The sequence below is a fragment of the Passer montanus genome, unplaced genomic scaffold (assembly GCF_014805655.1).
Source record: "Passer montanus isolate IOZ18808 unplaced genomic scaffold, ASM1480565v1 scaffold17, whole genome shotgun sequence".
NCBI lineage: Eukaryota > Metazoa > Chordata > Aves > Passeriformes > Passeridae > Passer > Passer montanus.
This window is the reverse complement of record NW_024364270.1, coordinates 3089125-3116015: the sequence shown is the minus strand read 5'-3', so window position 1 is coordinate 3116015 and position 26891 is coordinate 3089125. Positions and strand designations below refer to the sequence as shown.

The following is a 26891-nucleotide window of genomic DNA, read 5'->3' as shown; positions in this document are numbered from 1 at the left end:
TTACTTCCTGCATTTTTTTGTCTCTCCAAGTAGCACCTGGACAGGGGCTGTCCATCTGCTGCCTTGTCAGCCCAGAAACTGCTCTTAGTGACCCACACCAAGTTACAGGCAGTTTGTCACATTCTGCAATTTCTTCCCGGTGTCCCATACTCCCACCTCCACCTTCTCCCAAAGCTTGTCAGTTTACAGCTACTGAGTAGTTACATGTAACAATATTTGCCTAAGCTACACTCAACACACCTGAAGTTAACGCTGTCCTTTTCAGAATTTAAGTGTGCTCAGATCTTTCTGTGTACTGGAAACTTATGAGTGGAAATTTCAAAAGCAACTCAAGTATCATAACTAAGACATGACAAAAAAAATTCCAAAATAATGGCCTCTGAAGATGCTAACTACAGGAGTTCACTCAGATCACATTCGTTCATGTGACCACAGATCAAAGCATTTCATGCTGCTATGAATATGAAATCAGATGTCTTCTCACTATGGTAAGATGGTTTTCAAATGAACTCATAAAAATAATGAAAAAGCTGACCAGGTCCACTTCAATTGCGGAAAGTTCACTTCACTTCAGGAAACAAAAGAATATAAGAATAAGGCATTTATCTGCAAAAAAAAAAGTATCTTACAAAAATTTTACTTGCTCAATCCTAGAAACCACAACGGTATTAATAATATCATAGAAGACAACTAATACAGTGTTTATTTAGAAGCAGCATAAGTCCAAACAGTGCATAAAATTCCAAAGTCTTTATTGTTACATTTTAAGTGCATATATTACTTCCATAATTTTGTGCCCTTCCACAGGAACAGAAACAGAGCAGCTATACAATTTGTTCTTTTCAAAAAGCTTTTACTACTTTGAGATCTCATCTTTCTAATAGGTAATACAGTGAAGTAGTTCCAGTGATGAATTCCAGGTCTGTATAGACTAGATTTCTAAAGAGTAAACTCAGTATGGAAAGTGTTAAAGTTTTTTAATATTCCCATAAAAGGTGACAAAATAAAAAAAGTAAATTGAATTAAGACAGGCAATATACACAAGACACTTGTAAAAAACCCCAGATGTTCCATACAAAATATTCATCTATCTCTAACAAAAAAGGAAAAGCTTTTCATAAGTTAAAAGGTATCTCTTAAATTTAAATACAATCTGTACTGGCTACATTACTTCCACAACTTTTATAAATGAATGACAGAAGACAGAATTACCTAACACTGGGCATCAAAAATTAAATTTCTATTTTTAAATGGTTTATATGTGTGACTTCCCCCATTTGCATCAAGGATAACATCTGTAGCTTCTTTGGCCGAGGCCATCATCTCTAAATAGAAGGCCCAAACAAAATGGGAAACATTTCCACTGCTGAGAAATAATCAAGGAGTATAGTTTGGTTAGAATGCCAAACACAAAGGAACAATTCTATATTTATAGGAAAAAAGTTATCTTTCTAAAAAGACGACTGTGAATCCACAACTGTCATCTTTAATTTTAAAGTATTTGATAAGTACCACAGTACTGACAAATCTTCATAAATATCATTACTTTTGAAATAAAGATGTCAAAAAAGCACAGAAAATTTATTATTCTTACTGGAACAGCTTAAACTTTCTACTTTAAATTTAGATTTTTGTTTCCAATGTTATGTATGGATCATTTTTATAAAACCTATTCTCAGGGAAGTGATAGTATCAGGATAGAGAATAGGCAGTAAGGTTGAATTCTTTCTTCCCTGCCCAAATACTTCCAAAAGACCTTACAAACTGTAGATAATGAGAAATACCAGAATTCACCCACTTCACCAATGTTACCATTGCCTATCTATATAAAGCTGCAGTGTATTTTGTGTCTAACTTGGGTAATAGCCACAAGGCTCCATCACACTGATTGATGTGCACTAGACTTCTATTTCCAGCTTTGTGCCTTTCCAGATGCTGGGAACTGGAGAGAATAGACACCAACACTTCAGCTCCATAAATGGAGGACAAATGAATCAAGTGCTTCACCTCACTTGGCAATGACCTACATCCACCTGAGGAGCAGCAAGAGCATTATTGACAAAGCACCTTCCTGAGAGACGCTGATTGTCACATGAGGCTTACAGCCTTAACAAGTTGAGATGGAAAGTTCTTCGGCTCTCTGAATGTTTCAGATCCATCTCTTAAAGAGAGTTCAACTGGAACTCTTTGGAGTCTCTGAGCAAGACTGAACATAAATGATTCGCATGCAGAAAACCTCAAACTATTTCAACCCCTTGGCCAGAAAAACCATGCTGTGCCTGGAAGCACCAGAGCAATGATGACAGAAGAAAAAAGATTTACGGTGTTGTTGTCTAATATAGGTTTTCCAGATATGTGCTTGGAGTCTTTCGTCTGGTGGTTAACAACCATGCCAATTGTCTGGTCAAAACCTGGAAAAAAGGTAAAAACTTAATTTTACAAAGCCAACCAAGATGAAGAGAAACTTAGTAACCAAGTATATATACCTTCCTAAATTTATTTTACTGTAACAGTGTTATATCTCTGTAAGAAGACATCATCAGACTAAGCTAAATTACAGTTAGTTTAATTTGGTACCTTCAAAGAATGGGGTATAAATGCAATATTTTACATTAGAAGTTATTTCTTTTGAGAAGTTACACTTCTGTCAAATCTTCTCTCTTTATGTAGTTTTACAGCAAAGAAAGGAATGAAATAAACTAAATTAGAAGAGGAAAAAGCTGTTCCAAGTCACTCTAAAGCAAAGGATGCTGTTTTGAACAAAAACAACTTATTAGCAACATGTTTTCTGGCAAGAAGACGTATTTGTTTTAAAAGGAAAATTATGGAAAGAACATTATTACTTAATCCGACAGAAAACAAGCTCCTAACAAAGGCCGAATTTATAAATTCTATTTACGTAGTAATTTTATACTACCAGCAGCTAGAGTTTTTTCTGTAGTACTTAGGTAATTTCTTGCTCTGCCTCTGAATTATCAATACTTTAATATTACTTCATTAGCTATTACTACAGATACCATTATCCTGTGTTTTCTCCAGCTGCACCATTCTGTATGCTGATAAAAGCACACCAATCTAGAATGCCTGATCTTAACTCACACTGTAGTGAAGTGTAATTGGGTATGTGCACATGCACACTTTTAAGGTGGGAACATTCCAAATGAAATCAGAATATTTTGTATTAATTTTTCTTCTTCTTACATTTTACTTTCAACACTCACAACCTGGAAACTTCAAAGAAAGCTGCTACTTTAATAGAAAAAAAATTTTGCACCTCAGACAAAACTTTAAAAAAACCCCACTACGAACCTCCCTGGCAGGTATATAGTTGGTAATACTGTTTTGAAACATACATTTAAACCTGGCCTTAAATAACGCAGAAGAGCTACAGAAAAATCAAACTTCAAAGTCTAATAGTCTACCCCTGAACACTTGCTATGTTTTAGAGTTGTACTTTCTTTGAGGAAAAACTGGAACTAATTTTTTCTAAAAAGATGCCTCAATTGTACATAAAGTGTATATTCCAATCTTGTACAAGTTGGTAAAGTAACAGTTCTTTTGTTATCTTTGTTATTTACAGAATAGGTATAGACTGACAACATGGGCAAATTTGAATCTTATTCTGCACAGCTATTCAAAGTTTTAATTAATAACTGTGCAGTCAGGGGTGCATTTTCTTCCAGAAACAGTGGGTATCACAGACTATGAGATACACCACATGTAGGGATATCATCAAAAGGAAAAACATTGACAGAAAGGATTAGCAGCATACTGTTTTAAAAAAAGAGACAATGCTTTATTCCCACTGCCATATTTATTGTTTTTCAAGATGCTGCAGAAACTATAGTATTCCTTCCGAGTCCACACTAAAAAGGGAGCAAAAAAGTGGGCTGAAGGAGAGACACAAATGAGCAGCACAGTTTTGCCTGTATGACATCACATATATACCACAGCATGTATGTGCACAACGTAGTATACATTCTCCAGGAATGCTTCTGAATTTGTAAAAGAAACTGTGTAACTTGCATGCTGTTCCTGCTGCAGCTAAAAAGGTAAGTTGCTGAGCATGGAAAAAATTACATGAAATGAAAAAGAAATAGATACTGATAAATGCAGGCATGCATTAGCTAGGTTTACTCCATTCTCTTAATGCATCTGCCTCATTAGGAGCTCGAAACATTATCTGAGTGCTTAAGCGTTTCTTGCTCAGGACAGAAATACCTAAAAATTCATCAAACAGTTAAACACTTCATTGCATTTCAAACTTTAATGGAATTACAAAGAACAGAGCATAAAAAATGCTGTATAGCCAAATCCAGAGCATCAACAACAGTTTGTAGATCTCACTGTAATGGCAGACCTAAAGGACTTGTATATCTGAGGCAGTTCAGGGTGAATCTGCACATTCACACCTTGACCTCCAATTAATAAGTATACCAACAATGGAAACTTAAATTCTCTCTGTAAACAAGCTGGTAAACACAACAGTGTCAGATATGGTTTCTAAACAATTTTGAAACATAGGACAAGTTTACAGCTCAGCCTAAAGGTTGTCTGTAGTGTTTATTCACAGGCAATGATCCTTCAAGGCAATGAGTAAACACTGAAATAATTTAGAACCAGCCAGTCAACAATTTTTTTTAAATGCATATTTGTCTTTATTTAAAGTCACAGCTAGTTTGTGATAAGCTTAACTCATAGGCAACAGTGCTCTGTATTATAGAGCTTCTACAAGAAGCAGTGAAAAAACCAGAAGATAAACTACTATTCACTTTTTCTTACTTATTACATTTGAGCCTATTGCTGAGACTTCAAAATTAGGAATAGAGTTTCTGCAGTGACAACTTAATCCCAGTAAAAGGATAATATTAAACTAAGATTTTTTCTTATAAAACGTTACTATAATTAGATATATAGAAAAGGAGAGGGCAGCAACTGCTTCTTCCAAGGTAAGTTGTTGGGTATCTCTGTCTCTTTCAGTCATCAACATTCCAATAAGCTGCAATAAACAAATCAAAATGTGGAAAAGGGCCAACCACCCTCTCTCCTTTTCATTATGATGTCCATTTGCTCCCTTTGAGCTTTATGCTGCTATTTCTGTAATCTTTCTATTTAAAAATCATATCCTCAGCCCTTCTTGAAGTACATGTCAAATTTTAGGTTACATTGGGAGAAAGGGGAAAAAACCAAAGAAAAAAAGAAGACTCTTACCACTGTATTGCATCGTAGCTCCCAAATACGAATCGACAATTGATCCCAGTAGGCCAGCTGCTGCAGCAAACACTATAATGGGCCATTGCGGAGCAGATATTTCCAGATCAGTCACAAAAATGAGCTGAGTTATAAAGTAGGCTATACCTACTGTCATGCCTCCAAGCAAACTTGAGATCAGGCCCACTAAACTAACTGCTCCATTAGTACCTAAACCAAATAAAATGTAGCTGATTTACAAACTGGTTTTAAAAGACTTGTATTAATTGAAATGTTTTACATGAAATTCGAACTAAAGCTCCATAATGAACTTCTTTCCTTACATCTACTGCAGCTTTTTACAATTCCCATTATGCTGTTGAGCAGCTTAAGCTGTACCATTACCGTTATTTCTCCTTTCCTGTCTCTAGGGCTAGTCCTCTAGAAATATTCACCAGCATTAAATTAAATAAAACTAGACAGCACACACCTCTCAACATCACCTGGTATTTGTCTGGTCTAGGTGGGGAATAAAAGAAGAGATTTGCTCAAGATTAACAGACCTTGAGATGTGCACATTAAAGCAATGCCCTCTTTCAGAAGTAGTATACTAAGACACCTTTCACCAACACATTTAAAAATAAAATAACCAAATCCATAGACAGAAATGTTTGATAGGTCATTGAATAAAAATCTGAAGAATGTATATAAAGAAAAAAAAATCCCATGCATTTAACTCCTATCCAACAAGATCTGTACCTCTGATCAATCTGTCAGCAAGACTCAAAAAAGGCATATTGCTTTAAAGCAGCAACGACATCCACCATGGAGACAACATTTGACAGACAGAAAGTTCATTTCATTCACCCTTGGTAGGATATTAAAGGAAATTAGTGATTTGTTTATGAAATGAATTTTCTGTACTATCTCTATGGAATATATATGTATTCTACTGACTAAAATAATGCCTGAAAAATATCAGTTGATAAGTTGTATTCTTCATATTAGCAGTATAAACTCTTTTACTATTGCCAGAGACTCGAAGTGACAGCATTCAGAATGATTTTAGCTATTTTAGCTCCATGGTTGCTATGCTATGCTTGTGCATCTCATCAACAAGATGCAGAAGAAACACAGTTGACCATATTCCATATCAGAGAATGCATTCCTGGGAACCTTTTCAAATCCCAGATTTCTGATATTTGTTTTTCTATGTCTTTCTTGGAACTTTTCAAGACGGATGCATAATTCAAAACAGATTAACAAAATATTAAGAACATGTAGAAGAGGTAACACCTTACCGACTGGAACCTGTTCCCAGGTTGTTATCAATCTTGGTTTGCCTTTACTCATAACACTACCAATCTCTGAAGCCCATGTATCACCAGCAGAGCATGCCAAAGCTCCCAAAAGGGATAAGCACATCCATGATGCTGTGTACTCCTTTGAAAAGTCAATAGGAATTTCACCCGGTCCATTTTCTATCATATATAAGAGAGCCAGCTCAGTAGGAACACCACCATTACAGACTACCTGAACCCAATTCCTCTGGCCACCTGAAGTATAGAAACTGAATTTTAGTAATTTCAGGAAACAGCATGAGGCAAAAGCAAAATAACACATACAAAATCAAATTTAAAAAGACACACATTCAAAACAGAAACTTTATGGCAATTTATTTAACAGAACAGAAGCAAAGTGGCTTGCTAATATTCACAGGGAGAGGGTCAAGGGGAGTCTCAACAGAGCTCCCTATTCTAGATGCTACATCTCATCTGACCCTTTGAAGGGAACAAGAAACATGCAGTATTTATTCTCCACAAGTGATCTAAAAGAATTAAAGTATTTTGGCTTACCTTCTTTGTATTCTGAATCTATTTGCTTCTTTATATCTTTTCTCCACTTAGTAAGTTTTGAAGAAGTAACAAAAAATACAAACAAAGAAGAGAAGAAACTGTAATTTGCGACTGTAAGGATAAATCCAACCACTAGTCCTATGAAGAAAAAAAGAAGTATATGAAGTTCCTTCATGTAACAATGGTTGTTTTGCAAAGAAATTAAGTATTCTGAATTTTCTGAATATGAAGAGTATCTTCCTGGTAAACCTAAGACAATCATGCAGTAAGAGATTCTATTGAGAATTCCTAATTTTATTGTAACTGAAGCATGAGATTTTTAAGACTTTTTACCACAAATCAGTTATACTGTACAAAATTAAAAGAGAAGCAATAAACCCTCCAGAATCCAAAGAATATATAATTGAAATTCAAGTACTCTGTCTGAAGAATATTATTATTTTTATGAGGAGCAGATATATACCTGTGGCTGTGCCTCTATCAGCAAGTTTATCATTAGTTTAGATATCAAATCCCACATCCAAGGTCTTTAAGCTAACATGCAAAACCCTCCTCCATAACTTAGCAGATGCTACTTCTCTATTCTTTTCTTTCTTTCCTTTTTTAGTTTCTGATTTTTATTCCACCTCTTTACTTCTGTAATTTTTTTAAGTATTTGATCTCCTTGATGCAATTCATTTTTATGTCCCCTTTCACAGGGGAGGCCTAAGTTCACTCCTCACCATGAGATTACAATTCTAAAGGACTGAAAGAAAAATGGTTACATTTAAGAGCAAATGCCAGTAGAAATTGGCGAGCAGAGCTGTTAAGAGGTCGGAACATAAAAGTCAGAAACATTTTTGTCAGTGTAGAAAATGCTTCCCTTAACTCTCACAGACAGAAGATTTGCAAAATGGGTGACAAGGGAAGGATTTGAGGCCCTGTTTTACTCCACTGAACATCAATTTAGACAATTGTCACAAGACAAGGGTGAATCACCTCACCCTGAAACATTGCATCAGATTTCAATAAACACTATTGTACACTACACTGGGCTTTTCATCATGTGGTCTAGAAAAACTTTGCAGAAATAGTCATTTGTTCTTAGTGAAATACAGATTTAATTTTCTTATTTTTGCCAGGCCAAAAAATGCCTAGAACTGCTTCTGTTACAGAAAGGGGAACCATACAGAAAGGAGAACTGATTTCCCTCCAAGCAGGATGGCTGCTGACATGATCAGTTTAGGGTCTTTCTTTACCACTACCTCTGCCATTTGTTTGTTTCTCTGTGAATCCTTCTACATGGTAAACCAAACCATGTGATTTAACTGCATACTGTACTGAAGTTTAAAAGAATCTTCCAGGTTTATATAACCATAATAGTATTAATCAAATCAGTTACGAACAGTAGCACAGGGTTAACTTGACTGTTTAAACAGGCATGAGAAAAAAAATCCCAGTATGAATCTGGGGTATGCATGCTTACATTTACACTTTATTATAACAGAACTAGGTAAAGTCTTAAACTGAAAACAATAAAAAGGACCTTTACTTTACCAAATGTTTAGCTTAAGTCTCAGAAAAAACATACCTCCCAAAGCACCACTGTGATCAAGACTCTTCTTCTTAAAACCCTGTGTAGCAATAATTAGTGGAACCAAGACTGAGAAAAGCCAGCGCCATGGAGAAATGGGTCGTAAAGTACCTGGTAAATCAAATAACAGGGTCACATGATCCTTATAAAGCCTTTATGTCTTCAAGTCTGAAAAGTCATTATTTCCTGATATATACTTAAATTTTAATAGATCTTAATAGAGATTAAAACTTTTTATCCTTCAGAAGAAAGATATTCATATGGACAGAAGAACAATGAATCTGCAATTATCTACTCAATTTTTACATTCAGCTATCAAAAGAAAATATAGTTAATGAACTGAAATTAATTACCAAAAAATAACAAAATGTGACAAGAAATAAATATGGTGATATTTTCCATTCTAAAAGGGATTTATGAACTTCAAAAACCAACATCTGAATTTACTGTGACAAAACTCCACTACCAAAAAAAGCCAAGCAAGAGAGTCTGCTAGGCGAAAGTAGTGTGACCACTTTATGAAACATCAGCCCTTTCAGTTCTTCTGAAAGATGATGTAAGGCTTGATGTAAGGCTCTTGATGTAAGGCTCTTCAAAATACACTTTGAGCTGATGACTTTCTTGGCAAGATTTGAAGTGACAGTTTCAGTCTGAAAAACACACAAACTTCTAAAAGCTAAAGCCAATAGTTAATATGGGTTTTGAAATTTAAAAAAAAATTAATCTTGAAAAGTTATTATATCTCCTATACAAATACAAGATATCACAAATCTTGCATTCAAGTAAGTCTCAATCTCGTAAAGGAAAGATTTCACAGAGACACAGAAGCTTGTCTTGCTGGAAAGATAAACATGATGGTTTTCAACAAGAACTTTTCTGTCATCAGGACCCCAACCTCTGCACAAACACTGGCTCTCTGCTGCAAAGCAGGACACAGTAAATCACTCATTGTGATGTAAAGATTCACAAGAAAAAAAAGTTCTTCTGTGTACTGAAAAGCCCCAAAGCCATAGTAGGTGGGCAAGGGGGGTCTTGCAACCCAGGGCTGAGTCAGAAATTCAGAAGACAAGCAGCAGATGTGGATGAAGAGCCCTCCAGTGCTGTAGCCTGGTATTGCTTATCACAAACCAAGGCAGCTCTTGGTGCAAACTTGAGTGTAAGCAGTATTGGAACACAAAGGGGTTCCTTTTGTTTGGCTAACAAATACAATTTTCATGTCTTCAAGGTCATTTTCAAACTAAACTTTTTGGATTTGTTTGTAGGAAAGTATTTGTACTAAATTACTACTAAGTAAGACCAAAGTAGGATCTATAATAACCAATGTGTTCTTCGACATTCTGGCTTCACTAACATCTGGCCCACTGTTTGGAGCTTAAGAATGATTATAAAGTGTACATTAATAAAATTACAGACTGTGAATTTCACCACTTTTATGGGCGGAACCATTTAAAGCCCATTAACTACTGTATGTTTCATTCACCTCCTTGAAAAGCCAAGGTCTTTCCACAGTCTCAGGCAAATGAACAACACAAGTTTTATGTCCTTCTTGTTCCATAACCATTCCCTACAAAAAGGAGGATTTGTCCACAGTCTTCTCCTTTCTATCAGGCCCTATCCTGATTTAGCTGGTACCAGGTCTCTCCATGCTATATTCCACTCACATAAAATATTAGGGACTAGAATATTCTAATTGTCAGAAAAGCTATACCTTTTTGTGTAGAAAAGCAGACACACATAAATGAAGTTACATGTTTAAATCCCACTTAGGTAGCTACAAATGGCACAAATAAAAGCTGGTTGTGAAGCCTGCTTCTGCCTACCTTCTACACGTCCGGCATCTCACTACAAGCAAACCAGAAGTATGCAGACAACACAGATTTAATGCTGTACCAGAACTAACCCATCCTAAATCACTGAAAAACACTAAGCAGATACATACAACTGCCTCTACAAAAGTCACCTTGTACTGGTGGGGTATTTATTATAGATTCTTCTGGACCCAGGGTGTTACTAGGCAGTTGAAGATGTTCATACTCTATCCCTAGGCACTTTCAGCAATACTGCAATGACACTGGAGCTCTTCCAGTGTCAAACCGGCTGGGGTCTGAATGATAAGTCTTTACCTGTCTTGGAAAAGTAGTTGAATTCTTCTAAGCATAAACTCATACTGCAGGCAGCATCAGCTGCTTTTGCACACTGCTGTAAGAATGGTCCTAGAAAGAAAGACTAGAGAGGACTTGTGTTCCTGCACACAACTAAGTCACAGCCAGCCTGAGCTGCCCGAGCAGAACGCTGAGCTGACAGTACACACCTCAGGCCAGCCGCTCCATGCATACATCCCTATCTTCTTATACCATTTCCCATTTCTCTGTCCTCAACTAAGGAAGTCTTCCTGCATGACCTGTCCCGCACATTGCAGATGTTGCTGATTCCTAAAGCAGTCCTGAAAGCTGGCACACTCCTTCCATGCTGTCACATACTTCCCCTGACACAGAAAGACCTCTGTCAGCTTAGTCTTTCTTTTCACTTAATTGTTATTTGCTTTTCTTTGGAGAAACAAATCACAAAGGACACCAACATTTTAAACAGTACGTGATCCCTGGGCAGAGCTGCAAGTAAGCGGCTGTCAGCATCTCCTAAACCACTACCGCCTAGTGTAAGAGGTGAGGCTATCAGCTCTACAGACGGAGGACAGGGCTGTGCACACCCCATTTCTGTCTCCTGCCCAGAGGGGCCGGAGGGCAGGGTTCGCCCGTGGCCGCGCCATGCCAGCCTCTCCCCGGCCTTTGGACTCACCGTAGTACGTACTTGCAGTCATGGACACGATCCAGAACACCAGCGAAATACAAATGAGCAAGTTCAGGATGACCATATTCGCCATCATCTTGAGGTATTCTCTGAAGAAATCCTCCTGGTAATAGGACATGGGAATCAAGAAGGACAACACCTGAGGGGAAAACACAAGGCGCAGGGCATCAGCGACACCGCCACCATCCCCTTCTCCTCCTCTTTCTCCTCCCGCCCGGCCGGAACTGCGGCCGGGCCCGGCCCGCACCGCCCCCGGGGCGCTGCCGGGAGGCACCGAGGCGCTCATGCTGAGGCTGCTGCGGCCGAGGGGGCGCTGCGGCTGCGGCTGGGCCGGGCCGGGCCGGGCCGTGAGGAGCAGTCAGCGCCCTGGGCGGGGATGGGGTCGCGCCCCTCCGACAGATGCTGCCAGCGGAGATCCAGTTTGCGAAATAAAACCAGGAACGACACGCCTGTGAAAGGCATGAAGTCTGTGGATAATTAGTGAGACCAATGAGCGCCTGGATGAGGTTTGAAACTTGTTGGAGCACTTCGAAGTTCATTAACAGCAGAAGAAAGAGACTTGAAAGGTTTCCTGAAGTTGACTTGGGATGAAAACATGCCAAACCTGCCTGGTGGCTTTTCTTGGGGCACGTCAGGATGACTCCCAAAACACTCGAGTTGTAAATAAGCTGGCATTAGCTACGGGACACAGCTCCCATTCCGCACATTAGAGACTTTGTCAGCAAAGAGGTGAAACTTCACAACTTCCCAAAAACCCATTGTTTTGAGGCAGCAGCCTCAAAATAAACGAGAAATAAATGAAATAAATAAGACTTCAGGCATCCCAGGAGACAGTGCTGAAGAAGCATTTAAGTATTCAGCACTTGTTCCATGGAATCTAGACCAAAACCTTCAAGTGGTGCAGATAAGTCACCTCATGAACACCATGTGCTTTTTTCTTATGGACTTCAGCAGCAGCAGCAGAACAGAATATTTATTTAAGTATTCATCAAGAGGCAGGGTAATACAAAAAAGGACAGTAAAAGGTCTTTGATACACAAGAGAAGTAGTTTTAAAGCTAGAAAATTCAAGTGAGCAATCTTGATTTAGGAGATGATAATTTCCTTACTGAATTTGGGAATAATTCTGGCTTGTGGAACCCATTTATTTTTGAGGCATATTCTCTTATTTTCCATTCAGCATCTGGAGTAGGTTTCTATCAAAGTGTGAACATAGTCCACGTGTTCTTTTTCTCTCAGAAGAACATGATTCTTTTATCTCATAAACTTGGACACATTTTCATGTTGTTGTGAAAGAAATACTTATTACTCAGAGTTGCTTCTTCAGACGCTGTCTAAGCTAATAAACTTACTCCTTAAAGATTTACAGCTACCTGGTTATAGCTGAAGAAAGTAGGCCTGTTCCAGAGGATAAAGTTAATACTTGTGTGTTTACAATGTATTTTCTCCAGGCAATTAAAGACAAAACTTGGATCAGGTGCCTTAGAGAAGGCTTTCTCTTACTTTCTGCTATATCTATTAGGAACAAATACCAGTAACATCCAAAATTTATCTCAAGTAGAGATACCTGAAACAGTAATACTAAAGTAGGAGTACTATTTTTGATATATCTAGTCTTCCTTCTTACCTCCCAAATTTTCATTAAACATCCATCTAAGGTCTGAATTTGAGATCTAACAATCAGAGACTCAGTAACTGGGCTGCTTTGTAAGAACAGCACACCTTTCAGGTATAGCACTGACAGGACATTGCTTAGGTTCTTCTGCAAAAATCTGACTAATTGAGATTTTCAACCAGAACAAAATCAACCCTACTTAAACTGGTAGCTGAACAAGCAGCTGCTTGTTCTGGTACAATGAACTCCCATAAACATACTCATTGAAATAAATCCTTAACTGTAATAAATTGTTTTACTTAATTTATTGCTTACTTTTTGTTTTCTTAACTGTAACAGAATGATACTAGAATTTCTGGTGGAGAAACAAATGTTCCTGCAGGAATTCTAGAGCCCTGGCTGTTATGTGTGGCTCTGTAAAACTGTGGGACTGTGATTAATGGTAACACACAAGCTGGTGTGAAGAGGGGGCAGGTTTGTGGAGCTCTAAAGGACTCTTCAGCTCCCTTCACAGATCCCATACCCATGTGAAGTAGCACTTGGCACTGATTTAGGGACATACCAGACTATTGCACCGGTTTATCTACAGACCTGGTCCTTGGCTTAAAGCTAAAGGTGCTGCTGCTGCTGCAGTTTACCTGAGCAAGAACAGCAAAAGGGACCACAGCTCTCCAGTGCTGGTGTTAGAAAGGTGGTTCTGGTCAGGAAATGTCTAACAAGCAGTGCATGAATAATGTTGGCTTTGACTCCTTTTGCAGCTCTGAGTCTTTTGTTAAATGTGGCTTCATACATCCCTCTTCCAGTGTTTCTGATTGCCAACAAATTTTCCTGCAGTAGCTTGGTACACATTAAATGTTGCAAGTAGATTAGAAAACAAGAAAGAAAGGCATGCAAAATTAGACTTCTTTCTACATTTGGAAGCTGAAAGAAGTAGCTACACTTTTGAAAGTAATGTCTACAACAGCTTTGTAATTGCCCCATATATTGTGTTTAAACTACTCTATTCTAGATGTTGCCCTTTTTTAAAACTAGGTCCTGTAATAATGATAATAATAACAACAACACCAACACCACTTTTAATTAGTAAAAGCTAGGTTTTTAAAAAACTTTTAAAACTTTAAATAACCTTCCCCCCATTCCTTATTCACACCTAATAGTAGTGATAAACTTGAGAATTTAAAAAAAACAGCAAGAAACAGTTGCTTATAACAAATAGACCTGAAAGCTTTTCCTCACACTTTTCCATCCAAATTCATATGTGGAATAAGAAAAACATAAGAAGTTTAAATTAAAAAAAAAGGAATTATAAGCTACCCAATATTTAGAAGAAGAGTTTCTTCTTACCTTTTACCTAAATGTATAGGATGCAAAGCACTGCCAGTGCAGTCTCTAGGAGAAACAAAAAAAAAATGTATGATGTAATAAGAGGCAGGAATGTGAGATTATTAAAAGCATTGCAACAGAAAGAAGATAATAAAATGTTACTGTACACAGCATGCTAATAACTTTTATACTCACTCTTTTCCTAGGTATTTAGTAGATTTGCCATAATACAGCACAATATTTACAAACTTTTATGACGATTTTAGAAGTAGACTTTCTGACTTATTTTTTTGTATCTCTGAGATAGAACTTTCCATTTGTCTTCACTGCTTAAAACATTATTCACACTTATGCTTGATAGAATGCATTATGAGTAATATAGCTTGAAAGTTAAATACAAATTTAAACATCTTTTATTCTCCTTTGTTAATCTTGTTTTCTCAATAACCAAAAACTGATTGAAGACAAAATACTGTTCAATACATGAAATTAAAAATCTGTAAAAATTGTTAACATTGTATTAAGTATAGCTGTTCACAAGGGCCTTGAATAATATTCACACTCTTAGAAAAGACAACATAGTAAGACTGTAAAATTTTATGCTGATAGTGTATTTAGATAGCTACAGAAAACAGAAGGGGAAAAGTTATACTGCAGATAAATATTCATCTGAAGTAGAGCATTCATAATTAGTAGTCACCTGTGAAAATACCAATCAAATTGCAAACAGTAATTTTCATACCAAAGGAGTTGCTATACAGATGAATTCCTAACATTTTTGAGGCAGTTAAAAATGTCAGTGCTTAACACTATAGCAAAACTATTCATACCAGGATTTGGACTGTGGACTATAAAGCAGCAAATGAAGAATAAATATCCAAACTGCTTACCAAAAAAGAACAGAACCTAGAATGAAGATTTAAGTATTAAATTTATTAAATATGTGTCGACAGGCTTTTGCTTTATGTTAGATGAATTTATCCAAGGACAAAGACATCAATTAAATTTATTAATAGTAGCCTAATTGTCCTTTTCTGGGTCATTTATTACAAATGATCCAGCTTTTTACTATGTGTTTATGCTGTGATTTTCTACTTTATCAACTAATTCAGGAAAGAACCCACATATTGAAAGTAGCATGTGTTCAAGATTGTGATATCTCTAGTACATTTGCATTTTACAGAGGAGGAAGTTAAAGAATTAAACTAGAGTGCCAAAATATGTTAATGAAAAAAAATACATTTCATCAGTGGGTAATTCAGTAACAGGGAAGGCTAACAGTAAGCAGGGCAGCTAAAGATCTAAAAGGACTATGCACAAGGAATGACCATCTTCAGTCATAGACTTGCCAAGATGAGGCTTGAGGTGAAGAGGCTTTTAACTAAAGTTGACAGAGGAGGAGAACCTCCTTCCATCCCAGTCCCACTGGTTTGATGTCAGCAACCCCACAAGAGATGCCCAGAACCGGAGGAGGATCATAGTGATGCCTAAAGATTTTTAGCTTCTTTATAAATTTGTAACTTTGTAGATTTTAATATACAGCTGTATAGTTTCTAGCACTTTCTTACACTTTAGAACAGTAGTTACCCTTTCTCACCTGTCACCTTCTTGAAATACTGTCTGGTCTTATTTTCAAGGAAAAGGATTTCCAACAAGAACAGCTTATTTTGCACCAGCACCTGGGAGACAAAACAAGATACAGGGCTAAGAACCCCTCAGAGGGGCTCTAGTGGGGCAGGTCCAAGGGTGGGTTACCAGGGCAACCAGTCTCCCATTGGATGTACTAGCTAGATATACTAATTAAAATTATAAAAACGATGAAAATTTGATGCTGTGTGTGCACATAGAGAAAAGCTTTCATTAAAAGACTGCTCATGATTCTGTCTGTTCTAATATTGTTTGGAAAGTTTTTCTTCTGATTTAAGGCAGCCGTAGTTTAGCAGGAGAACACCTGAAGAGCAGCACAAAGGAATTCCAGCTGCTGCAGCCAGTGGGTTGGTTTCATTGGGGTTCCCAACCTCTATGCTCTATGCAAACACACACAGCATGGGGAATAAACAACTGGAGTTAGAGATGTGCACATGCCTGCAGGGCAACACTCTTACTGGAACCATGGAGACATGGAGGGATGGCTCCTGTGACTGGTGCTCGAATGAAGTCATACCAGAAGGATGCATCTCTTCAGCAACAGATAGGAGCACCCTCTCATTCACAAGCCCTCACCTTCCCAAGACACTTCAACCATATCTATTGGAAGGACAACACTGCAGGCCATAAGCAATACAGGAGGTTCCTAAAGTGTGTTGATGATAACTTCTTTCTCCAAGTGACACAGAAGCCAACAAGGAGAGGTTCTTTTCCGGGCCTTGTTCTCACCAACAAGGAGGGGCTGCTGCGGCACGTGATGCTCAAGGGCAGCTTTGGCTGTAAGTGACCATGGAGTGATGGCTTTCAGGGTACTTAGGGCAGGGAGGAAGGTGCACAGCAAGCTCACTGCTCTGGACTTCAGGAGAGGAGACTGGTTTCTCCAAGGGTAGAGTACCACTGGCTGGCATCGGAGCTGCATCTCTGCTGTATGATGTAGAGCATAGTCTATGCAGAATTATAGCCATTTAGGGAGCAGGATTGGCTGGATTTCAGATTGAGATAACTTCTTAATGATTCAGAATCATTAAGTTACATACATTTTTATCCTGTGGAAACTCATGTCCTTCACAGCTGCCACAGCAAGTAGGTGTAACTTGTTATACATAATGATTCAAATCAGCAGTTTAACTTGTTTAGGCAGACTGAGAAGCAGTGTTGGAACTATGCACATATATATTTTCCCACACTGGTTATAGTTATATTTTAGGGTCTTAACCCAACAAGTTAAGTTTAAACCCAACAAGTCTTAGTTGGCAACTAAGAACCTCACAGTCATTCACTTACTTCCTCCCCATCCTGGTGGAATGGGGAGAAGAATCAAAAGCAAAACTTGTAGGTTGAGATAAGAACAGTTTAATTATTGAAATAATAAAAAAAAAGTAACAATAATGACAGCAAAAAGGAAAAACAACTGACGAACAAAGCAATTGCTCACCATCTGCTGACTGATGCCAGACACCATCCCTGCACCCAGTTAGCCCCCCTTACAGGTAACTCCCTCAGTTTATGTAACAGGGCAGGATGGTCTATAGTGTGGAATATCCCTTTTGTCAGTTCAGGTAAGCTGTTCACGCTGTGCTCCCTCACAGTTGTTTGGGGTTTTCTTGTTGTCATTGTTTTTTTTTTGGTGGGGTTTTCGTTTGTTTGTTTCGGTTTTGTTTTTGTTTTGGTAGGTAGGAGTTTTTAGTTGTGTTTTTTCTTTTTTTTTGTTTGTTTGGTTTTTTTGTTTGTTTCTTTCTTTCTTTTTTGGTTTGGCAGGGGGGGGGTTTGTGGTTTTTAGTTTTGGTTTTTGTTTTGGGGGTTTTTTTGGCTTGTGTACCACCTCACTGTCAGAGCATGAGACCAAGAAAGTCCTTGGATAAACACAGCTTAGCAACAACCAAAACATCAGGGTGTTATCAACATTATTCTCATACCAAATCCAAAACACAGCAATGCACCAGCTACCAAGTAGAAATTAACTGTATCCCAGCCTAAACCAGGACAGATTTTTGGCTCAAAAACTCTGTCATATGTACATTTAGGTTCTTTAGCAGACAGTTCCAGTAAATACTGCTAAAGATTTAAGATGACGAACTTTCATTGTGCTTAAAATAATTTTTAAGAGATACTGGGAGGTGAGGGGGCCAACCAAAGCTATATCTACATAGAGAATAAAATCTTTATAAAAAAATATTGCTTCCAGGTTGTTAGTGACCAGGCCTGGATTCTTACAAGCTTGCCAAGCATTTTTATTTTTTTTATGTCTTCTTGTTGTCAAGATTGAATATAATGAGCTGATAAAGAGATGTCTGACTGCAGACATGACAGCTATATCAACTGAAAATCACTGAGCATGTAGAAGACCAATACTTACTAGTCTTGACTTGCCAAAACTAAGCAGAACAAAGATGGAAATTTGATTTACTATTTTAAACTGACTGTTCCAACCACCAGACTAAAGGATTTCCTAGGGGATGTGTGTATTACAAGAGTTTTGTTTGCATTCTATACTGACTTTAGAAGCTTTCCAACAACAAAAAAAAATCCCCCCCCCAAAAAAAAACCACCAAAAAAACCCCTCTATAACAAACAAAAAATTAAAAATAAACAAAACCATTCATCCATCAAATGGATGAATGAAACCATATGATGAATACTGATGGGCTCCTGGTAGTTCTGATAGGAGAAACACGGTAACCATCTCTTCACTTCATCCACTATTGAATGTAGTCCTCATTTATGTCTGTTTCAGTTGATTAAGACTGAAGGCACAGCAGAGGTTACTGCATATGTACTTTTTTCAGTTCTGACTATGGAAGTGTAGAAAAATAGTTTGCTATACCTCTTTTCTGCAGTTATATTTCTTAGTTTACATTTATAATCCATTATATACAATCTACTAAGGCATGTAAAATGCCTCTTAAATCACCTTCAAATTTACTTAATCTTTTTATGTTACTAAAAGCATGGAATAGTTGAAAGTGAAGTATCAAAATTAATATTATTATTTAAACTGAATAAAGGCACTATTAATGGTACATTATGGCTGGGTGTTATATGCAGATGAGAGGCACATGCATCAGCTACAAAGACACAGCTTAAATACTGAGGATATTGTGTCTCTGAATTAGCAACAAGTACTTTATGTTTCTATAGCAGTTAATCATAAGAAGTTAAAAACACTTAACAAATGGGTAAAGTTTAAGGAAGAGAAGTAATACTGGTCAACACCTTGTTCTAGATCACATGAAAAACTCAACAACAACATAAAACCAGATGATCTGCCATTTTTTTATACACAGTGAAACATTTTATTGAATATTTGTAAAAGTTGCCTTGAGCCCTAAGCAGAGTCTCTGGATCCTGTAATAAGATAAATTATAAAATCATTCTTCAACTGTTACCCATATAACAACTATAAGGAAAGTTCATGAGGGAAATACTCAGCTGTGGGTTGAATGCAAACTCAAATCCACAGCATAATGGGACCTGCCTCATTTATTACAATGTAGAAATCTTGTACTGGTTTGGTCTTGTGCCACAGAAGACCCTACACTTTAGTAGTAGGCTATTAAAAACAACTATGGACAGAAGTGGTGTCTTACGTTTTTGAAGAGAATTATTTTTCTTACTTACACTGCAGCAATTATGAAGTTTATAATATAAATTGAAACTCATAATACTTAGATTTACTGCAGATTGTAAATTTGTATTTATAAGGTTGTATCTGAAAAACAATATATGGTGTCTTACCTGGGCAAATGTTCAGTTTTTGGTAAAAACAGATAATTATTACTTCCTCGGAGAGATAAATATTGGAGGATAATGCACTTGCCAAGTGCACTACAGGTTAGCTGTATTTTGCAGATAGACAAAAGCCGCAAGTAGTCTGTGAACAATTAACTGGATTTTAGGAAATCTACTTTGTAACAAAGAGTTTTTATAATTGAATATTTTTTAAATTGAAATAATTAATATTGATAATTAAATTGAAGTAATGCAAATGCAATATTTTGACTTTGGCAGTACAGAATTTTGGTCCTGGTTATCCCAGGGAAAATACCCACATGTCCAACTTCAAACACTGCTATGGAACTGAAGACTTTTTCAGTTTAGAAACTGGATAATTTAGTATGAAATGTGAAAATATCCTGGAAAACTAAAACTGCAGAATAAGAACGGAAAGTTACCATAAAGAGGTGGCTATAACAACATGTATTCAAAAGATAAGCAGAAATATCCCTTACCTTTTTCTCTTCGGTCCAGATTCAGCAGAGCTGGTGCAGGAAAAGTATTTCAAAAGTAAGATGCGTTTAAGTCCTATGAAAAGAGCTGCAGATTCCCAGTGTTTTCAGCAACTGAAGTTTCTCATCAGAAAGAATATTGCACTACCTATTCTGCTGCTTTGCTGTGATAAATTATTCCTATTCTTTCAGTCAACTACAGTAAAATGATGCCACAGGAAACCATTCCGTTCTGAAGCAGATTAAAAATGGAGAAGTCAAGACATGAACAAACAGGGCGGAGCCCAAGCCACTCTTCTCATGCCAAAAGTGTCAATTAAAGATTTATTTTCTTATTCTCCTGACTTCAGAGATCCACCCAGTGTCAGAAATTGGTACTGAAGTCCCAAAACATCCTGTCACTGTTCACAACACTCTAAGATAGCACTAAAGTTTTAATCTCTGAAAAAAAAGTTTTGACAAGCTGGGGGCGGGGAGTGTGTTTGGAAGCACCTTCGTCATCTGTGAAAGGAATCTGCATTTATGTCTTATTTACGCCTTTCTCATCACAAACATAAACAAAACTTGGTGCTCTGCTTTTCAAGATATTAAATTCTTCAGTTCTGTGAACTCTAGGACATCACTATAACAACAGGAGGTTATCTCCCAGCTGCCAAGTCTTGCAAGTAATTTATTTTTTCCTGATGACATGGACATGTGATAATATGGATGCAGAAATGAGAATGACTAGGATTCAAACAAGATCTCAGAAGAAATCTCAATAAATAAATAAAAAGTGAACATTTTTAACACCCATAATTATTTTAGTAGAATGGCTCATGACTTTTAAAAAATGTATTTTGCAGACTTTTGTCTTGAGACTTTACCAGACTGCTTTTATGTTAATTATTTGAGACTTCCACATGTAAATATGTCCAACTATCTGGAATTCATCTTATATGTTTAATTTCTCGTATGTCAGACACTGATTTAGGTGTCAGCCTTAGGCATGCTGGAGCTGTTTTTTTTTCCCTACGCCTAAAGATTCAAACACAAAAGAACATTTCTCAAAGAAAATAAAAAGTGAACATTTTTAACACCCACAATTATTTTAGTAGAATGGCTCATGACTTTTAAAAAATGTATTTTGCAGACTTTTGTCTTGAGACTTTACCAGACTGCTTTTATGTTAATTATTTGAGACTTCCACATGTAAATATGTCCAACTATCTGGAATTCATCTTATATGTTTAATTTCTCTTATGTCAGACACTGATTTAGGTGTCAGCCATGCATCAGGCATGCTGGAGCTGGTTTTTTTTTCCCTTGCCCTAAAGATTCAAACCCAAAAGAACATTTGTCAAAGGCTGTGAAAATGAGAAACTCAAGAACTCTTCCAGAGTCAGAACTGCCACACAGAGAGCTTTTGAATTTGTTTTCTTTTTTTTTTTTCCCTGAAAACTGATCTTACAGTTTTACTAGGAAAGGCTCACATGAAAATATAACTAGTAATTAAAAAAATTCTGTACAATAATCAGGGCACTAGTAGCTGCTGGCTGACATAAGGTACTGAAACTTTTGCAGAAATGGCTCATGGCATGATGTTCAAGAATTGACTTAGGACATTTGCATATACACAGTCAATTTGAGCCTATTGATGTCACTCTCTTCCTACTAAATAACACAAGGAGATTTCTGCATTGTATTGCCCCTCTGAAGTCACTTTACATCAGGGGAATGGAAACAACCAGCCAAGAAACTTTCCTTTCTGCATCAACTAAGAGAGAAGATTTTGATTATATATTTATATTGCTAAATGAGAAAAAAAAATAGCAGCCACATGCAGCTGAAGCACTGACCTCTCAGTAATTGACACTGTGAATTTGAGCCTATTGATGTCACTCTCTTCCAACTAAATAACACAAGGAGATTTCTGCAATGTATTGCCCTCTGAAGTCAGTTTACATCAGGGGAATTGAAATAACCAGACAAGAAACTTTCCTTTCTGCATTAACTACGAGAGAAGATTTTGATTATATATTTATACTGCTAAATGAGAAAAAAAAATAATAGCAGCTGCATGCAGCTGAAGCGCTGACCTCTCAGTAATTGACACTGTTTAACTATAAGGCTACTCTCCAGATCCATTTGGACTGCTCTGAGGAGAAGATTCCAGGAAGTCCCTAGAGAGTGGGCTAGTCCTAAGCACCAGCTGGTCTTGAAGGATTGAATCTAAATCCAGCAATTTAGCAGAACAGGCAAAGTCAAATATCAACCCTCTGTGCTTTTGTGACTACCAACCCCTTCAACTTGTTTCCTTGCCAATTTAAGATTCCTGAGCTTTCCTGAAAACAGTGTAAAGAAAAGTTGTTTGGAGCTGGACAAAACATTTAAAATTCTTTCGTTTTCCTACATATTCATAGTTCAGATTAAATTTTAAAATAGCAGTGCAGTGCTGCAAGAAAAGTTGAGAAATTGTCCTGGCACTGAGGGTCACATCACGCCTCTTAATCAGTTTAATTCTCCAGGCCTGGAGTCCCAACACTTCACAGCTACTGACTGAGAAGTAATATGCATACTCCTTTTTCGTAATATCACTTTTATAAGCCATTCATTTTTTTAAGTCTGGCCCTCTTGTTGGAATGTTTAACGGTATAAATAATCAGGCAACCTGGTGGCACAGTCCAATGGGATGTCTTTTTCAGCTGGTATGAAAAGACATTGAATGGAAAAAAAATTAAATAAAACCTACACAAAAGAAATAATTAAAAGTCATTGCAGCTGTTTTTTTAATTTAAAAAAACCCCACCTTGATACTCTGGTATCAAGGATATCCCCCTAACTGTTGCTGCTCCCCACCCTGTTGCAGCCCGTTTTTAAAAAGAGAAAACTTTGCATATTTCCAACTAGCACAGACACATTTTCCAACAAAAACTCCTGTCAACAGCCAGGACTCTTTGATATTCCGTCCTTAACCCTGTACCATTACATCGTGGCCCTGCCTGTGGAGATTGCCATGATGCCCTGCTGTCATAGAACACTTAGCATCCTTCCATGACACCAGAGATTTTCTCCCAGAGAAGCCAGACATAATCCCTCTTTTAGACGGCTCTCTGTGGCTCCACAGGCCATTCAAGAGTCATAGAATGGCTTGCATTGGAAGCAACCTTGCTTCTACTTGCAACCAACCAGAGACACTTTCCACTAGATCAGGTTGCCCAGAGCCCCTTCCAACCTGGCCTTGAACACCTCCAGGCATGGAGCATCCATGAATTCCCTAGGCAACCTGTTCCAGTGTCTCATAGTAAAGAATTTCTTCCTAGTATTACATCTGAATCTACTCTCTTTTTGTTTTAAAGCCATTTCCCCTTTTCCTATCATTACACACCCTTGTAAAAACCCTCTCCACTCTCTTGTCAGCCCCTTTAGGTACTAGAAGGTGCTTCTCTTCTCCAGGCTGAACTGCCACAACTCTCTCAGCCTATCTTCATGGGAGAGGTGCTCCAGCCCTCTGATGCAGCTCCAGGATGTGATGTCTGTACTTCCACCAAAGAAGTGCAACCAGAGACACTTTCCACTAGATCAGGTTGCCCAGAGCCCCTTCCAACCTGGCCTTGAACACCTCCAGGCATGGAGCATCCATGAATTCCCTAGGCAACCTGTTCCAGTGTCTCATAGTAAAGAATTTCTTCCTAGTATTACATCTGAATCTACTCTCTTTTTGTTTTAAAGCCATTTCCCCTTTTCCTATCATTACACACCCTTGTAAAAACCCTCTCCACTCTCTTGTCAGCCCCTTTTGGTACTAGAAGGTGCTAAAAGGTGTCCCTGTACCTTCTCTTCTCCAGGCTGAACTGCCACAACTCTCTCAGCCTATCTTCATGGGAGAGGTGCTCCAGCCCTCTGATGCAGCTCCAGGATGTGATGTCTGTACTTCCACCAAAGAAGTGGAAACTTATTATTGCTCTCCAGTACAAACTGCTGTCCTGATTAGCACTTCTGTACTTGCACAAGAGCCATTGGCTTTCCTTAGCCATCTGCGTTACACTGATTCCTGATATTTGGGGCTATGCACAGTTGTGGATAACTTTAAAGCAATTCAACTTCTTAACATCCCCTTGCACTCCTACACAAGTGCCTTGCTGCTATGCTGAAGCTCTTCTGTAAGCATTAGTACTGCCTGCTCTTAGCAATAGTAAAATATGACATTCGTGGTTTTCCTTATGATGATACCAAACAAGAAATGGCCTTAATTGATCAATCAGCAAGGACAGTGGGTCTTTCTGGCTGACACATTCCTGTAAATGCTCTCATCAGCCTTTCTAAACAGCAGTCACCATTTGCTTCTCTTTCAGAGCCGTTTTGCAGGATTCAGCCCTAGGAGATGAAAACATTGCCTGGCTGTGCCAGGAGTGCCAGTTACATCTTGAGTCCTCATGGCCATCCCCAGATGACCACCTTGTTGCACCTCAGCTTCTCCTTACTTTACTGGTGTGACTCACCTGGTGGCTCATCCTGGCAAGGGCGTGTGATTGCATCAGTAAAACAAATTTGGTTTGCCCCAGATTTTCTCTAAGAGCACAGCAATACTCCAGCACTTGTCCAATTTGTTTGGTCCATAACATCAGATGAAGATGCAGCACACCTAGACACACAGGTTTCCTTTGTAAATTTGCAAGGGGATTTTATTCAGATGTCCAAACGATGTAACCACAAATACACTTATTTAATCATAAACTTTTTCTCAGGATGGGTAGAGGTCTGTCCATGTAGAAATGCCGATGCTACTACTGTCACTAAGAAACTTTTCACACAATGCATCATTTTGGAATACTCATTGTACCACATAGTGACCAGGAGACTCATTTCCCAGGACTGGTTGTCCAGGGATCCATCAAGCCCTAGGAAACCAAGGGCATTTACACTTTGAAGCAGCTGAAAAGAAGAAATCTGTTTAAGAATTATAGTGGCCAAACTTTATGAATAAACCAGCCTAAAATGGACAAATGCTTTCCCTTTGGCCCTAATATAAATCAAGATCACTGTGAATAAAAACACACACTATGTCCATGGGAAATTGCAACAGGTAAGCCCATAAGGTTACTGCATAGCTCACCTAATCCACCACACAGATCTAAGCTACAGGTGAGCTCTAATAGTGGCAAGACTATTCACTCACAGGTTGAAAAAAAATATCTTTCCAGAACTTGCCTGTGAATGTACCACCATTCTGGACCACAGATTTGAGTCTACACCAAAGTGACACACACATGACTCAAGATCAACAGCATCAGATTCATAAACATGCTCTGCCCTCAAACAGTTGAAAATATTTGTATCTTTGAATAAACTATTAAAATGCCTTTCTTCAGCTGGCCTACCATTATGCTAAAGACTTAAATATTTCAAAATGCCGGGTGTGTTCCAATATCCCTCTTCACTCTAGTGAAGATGTCATCATGCTTCCCATAGCATGTAATTTGTCAGTAAATCAGCCAGTCTGGAAAACCCTGAAGGCAGAGATTCCTTGTCCAAGATGACAGATGGGAACTGATCCAATTGATCCAATAGAGATATACATGAAGCTCCAACTCCTACCCATCACCTGGATTAGTTGCACCTGGGAACACTTGTTATTTAAAAGCAAATGCAACTTGTCACATAGGAGAATTCTCAAAACTGCAGGACATGATAGGATATTTCTTCTATATGTTCCTACAGTGTTTTTAACAAAAAGAAAGGTATTGTACCTTCGACACATAGATGACAATGCAACAGTATAACTTCAGAAAAAAAATCTCAGGAAATTATTGTGAAATTTATTTCTTCACTTTTCTCCTTCCAGCATTCTCTGTGGAAACCAATCCATTGCAGTATTAACCTGTCAAATAGAAAAGTTACAATTGTTTATATTATTTTGAATCATGCTAATTTGAGCTTTTAGTTTCAGACTTTATGTTTTGAGGAATATCCGAAGTATTTAAAAATCACTGAGGAAAGTACCAAAATAGTGGAAAGTACTGCACATAATCTACTGTGTATGTACTTGCATATCTACCCAAGCATAAAAATTTACCACAAACACTTGGTCTGTTAAATATCTTTAACTTGGCTGTAGCATCTGCATGCTATAAATAACACTATAAATAACTATGATCAACCCTGCCTGTACACAATTTGAAGAATTAATGAACAACAAACATCAAAGGGAAAAAATAAAGCATTACACACATCACAGTCTTTGGGGTTAATTATAGGCTAGGTGTCCAATACAAGTACAAACTCAACAGTAAAAGCCTACAGTCTTCTTTGCCCTAAAGAGCCTATGAGTTCTATGGCAAGTTTATGACCTTGCTTGCTTACCTCTCTTCAACATGTTGCACACTTCTTGAGTGTTGCTCAAAGGCTTGTGTAGGGTCTCAAGGACCAATGCAGGATCCTCAGTTGAAAACCTCTGAGGATACAGGAAAGGGTGCTGAGGTTCCTTAGAAGAAATTTCTATTCTTTTTAGCAACATCTAGCAGGAGGGAGTTAACTGCTACTTGAGTGTGTTTCATCTGCAGTTATCTGCAGTGATTATTTTATGTTCCTAAAAATAAAGTCTCTTGCAAAAGAAAAAAAGCTTCTTCCTGTCTTTTGGGAAGACAGAACTCTTAGAATCAGATCTTCCATCAG

At 37.7% G+C, this 26891-nt stretch overlaps 1 protein-coding gene across 5 annotated transcripts; it reads right to left on the bottom strand.

Moving 5' to 3' along the window:
* Positions 1 to 677: 677 nt before the first annotated feature.
* Positions 678 to 26653, bottom strand: TMEM19 (transmembrane protein 19). 5 transcript variants are annotated; one of them, XM_039704143.1, is made up of 9 exons: positions 26580 to 26653; positions 25967 to 26097; positions 14386 to 14430; positions 11416 to 11566; positions 8617 to 8730; positions 7047 to 7184; positions 6492 to 6746; positions 5212 to 5421; positions 678 to 2411 (listed from the first exon to the last, which is right to left on the bottom strand). In XM_039704143.1, the coding sequence occupies exons 4-9, from the start codon at positions 11543 to 11545 to the stop codon at positions 2248 to 2250; spliced, it is 1011 nt and encodes a 336-aa protein (XP_039560077.1). In that variant the 5' UTR covers positions 11546 to 11566; positions 14386 to 14430; positions 25967 to 26097; positions 26580 to 26653; the 3' UTR covers positions 678 to 2247. The 5 variants fall into 5 exon arrangements, with proteins under 5 accessions (XP_039560077.1, XP_039560078.1, XP_039560076.1 ...); XM_039704144.1 differs by lacking the exons at positions 25967 to 26097; positions 26580 to 26653 and adding an exon at positions 20241 to 20752; XM_039704142.1 differs by lacking the exons at positions 14386 to 14430; positions 25967 to 26097; positions 26580 to 26653 and having other exon boundaries at positions 5212 to 5283; positions 11416 to 11734.
* Between the last annotated feature and the right edge of the window lie 238 nt (positions 26654 to 26891).

Excerpts from the sequence above, each read along its gene's own strand:
- TMEM19 (XM_039704140.1), bottom strand. The coding sequence starts at position 11,713 with ATGAGCGCCTCGGTGCCTCCCGGCAGCGCCCCGGGGGCGGTGCGGGCC. Across the intron at positions 6,747-7,046 it reads AGATTCAGAATACAAAGAAG|GTGGCCAGAGGAATTGGGTT; the intron begins GTAAGCCAAAAT and ends TCTATACTTCAG. Across the intron at positions 2,412-5,211 it reads AGCTACGATGCAATACAGTG|GTTTTGACCAGACAATTGGC; the intron begins GTAAGAGTCTTC and ends CCTTTTTTCCAG.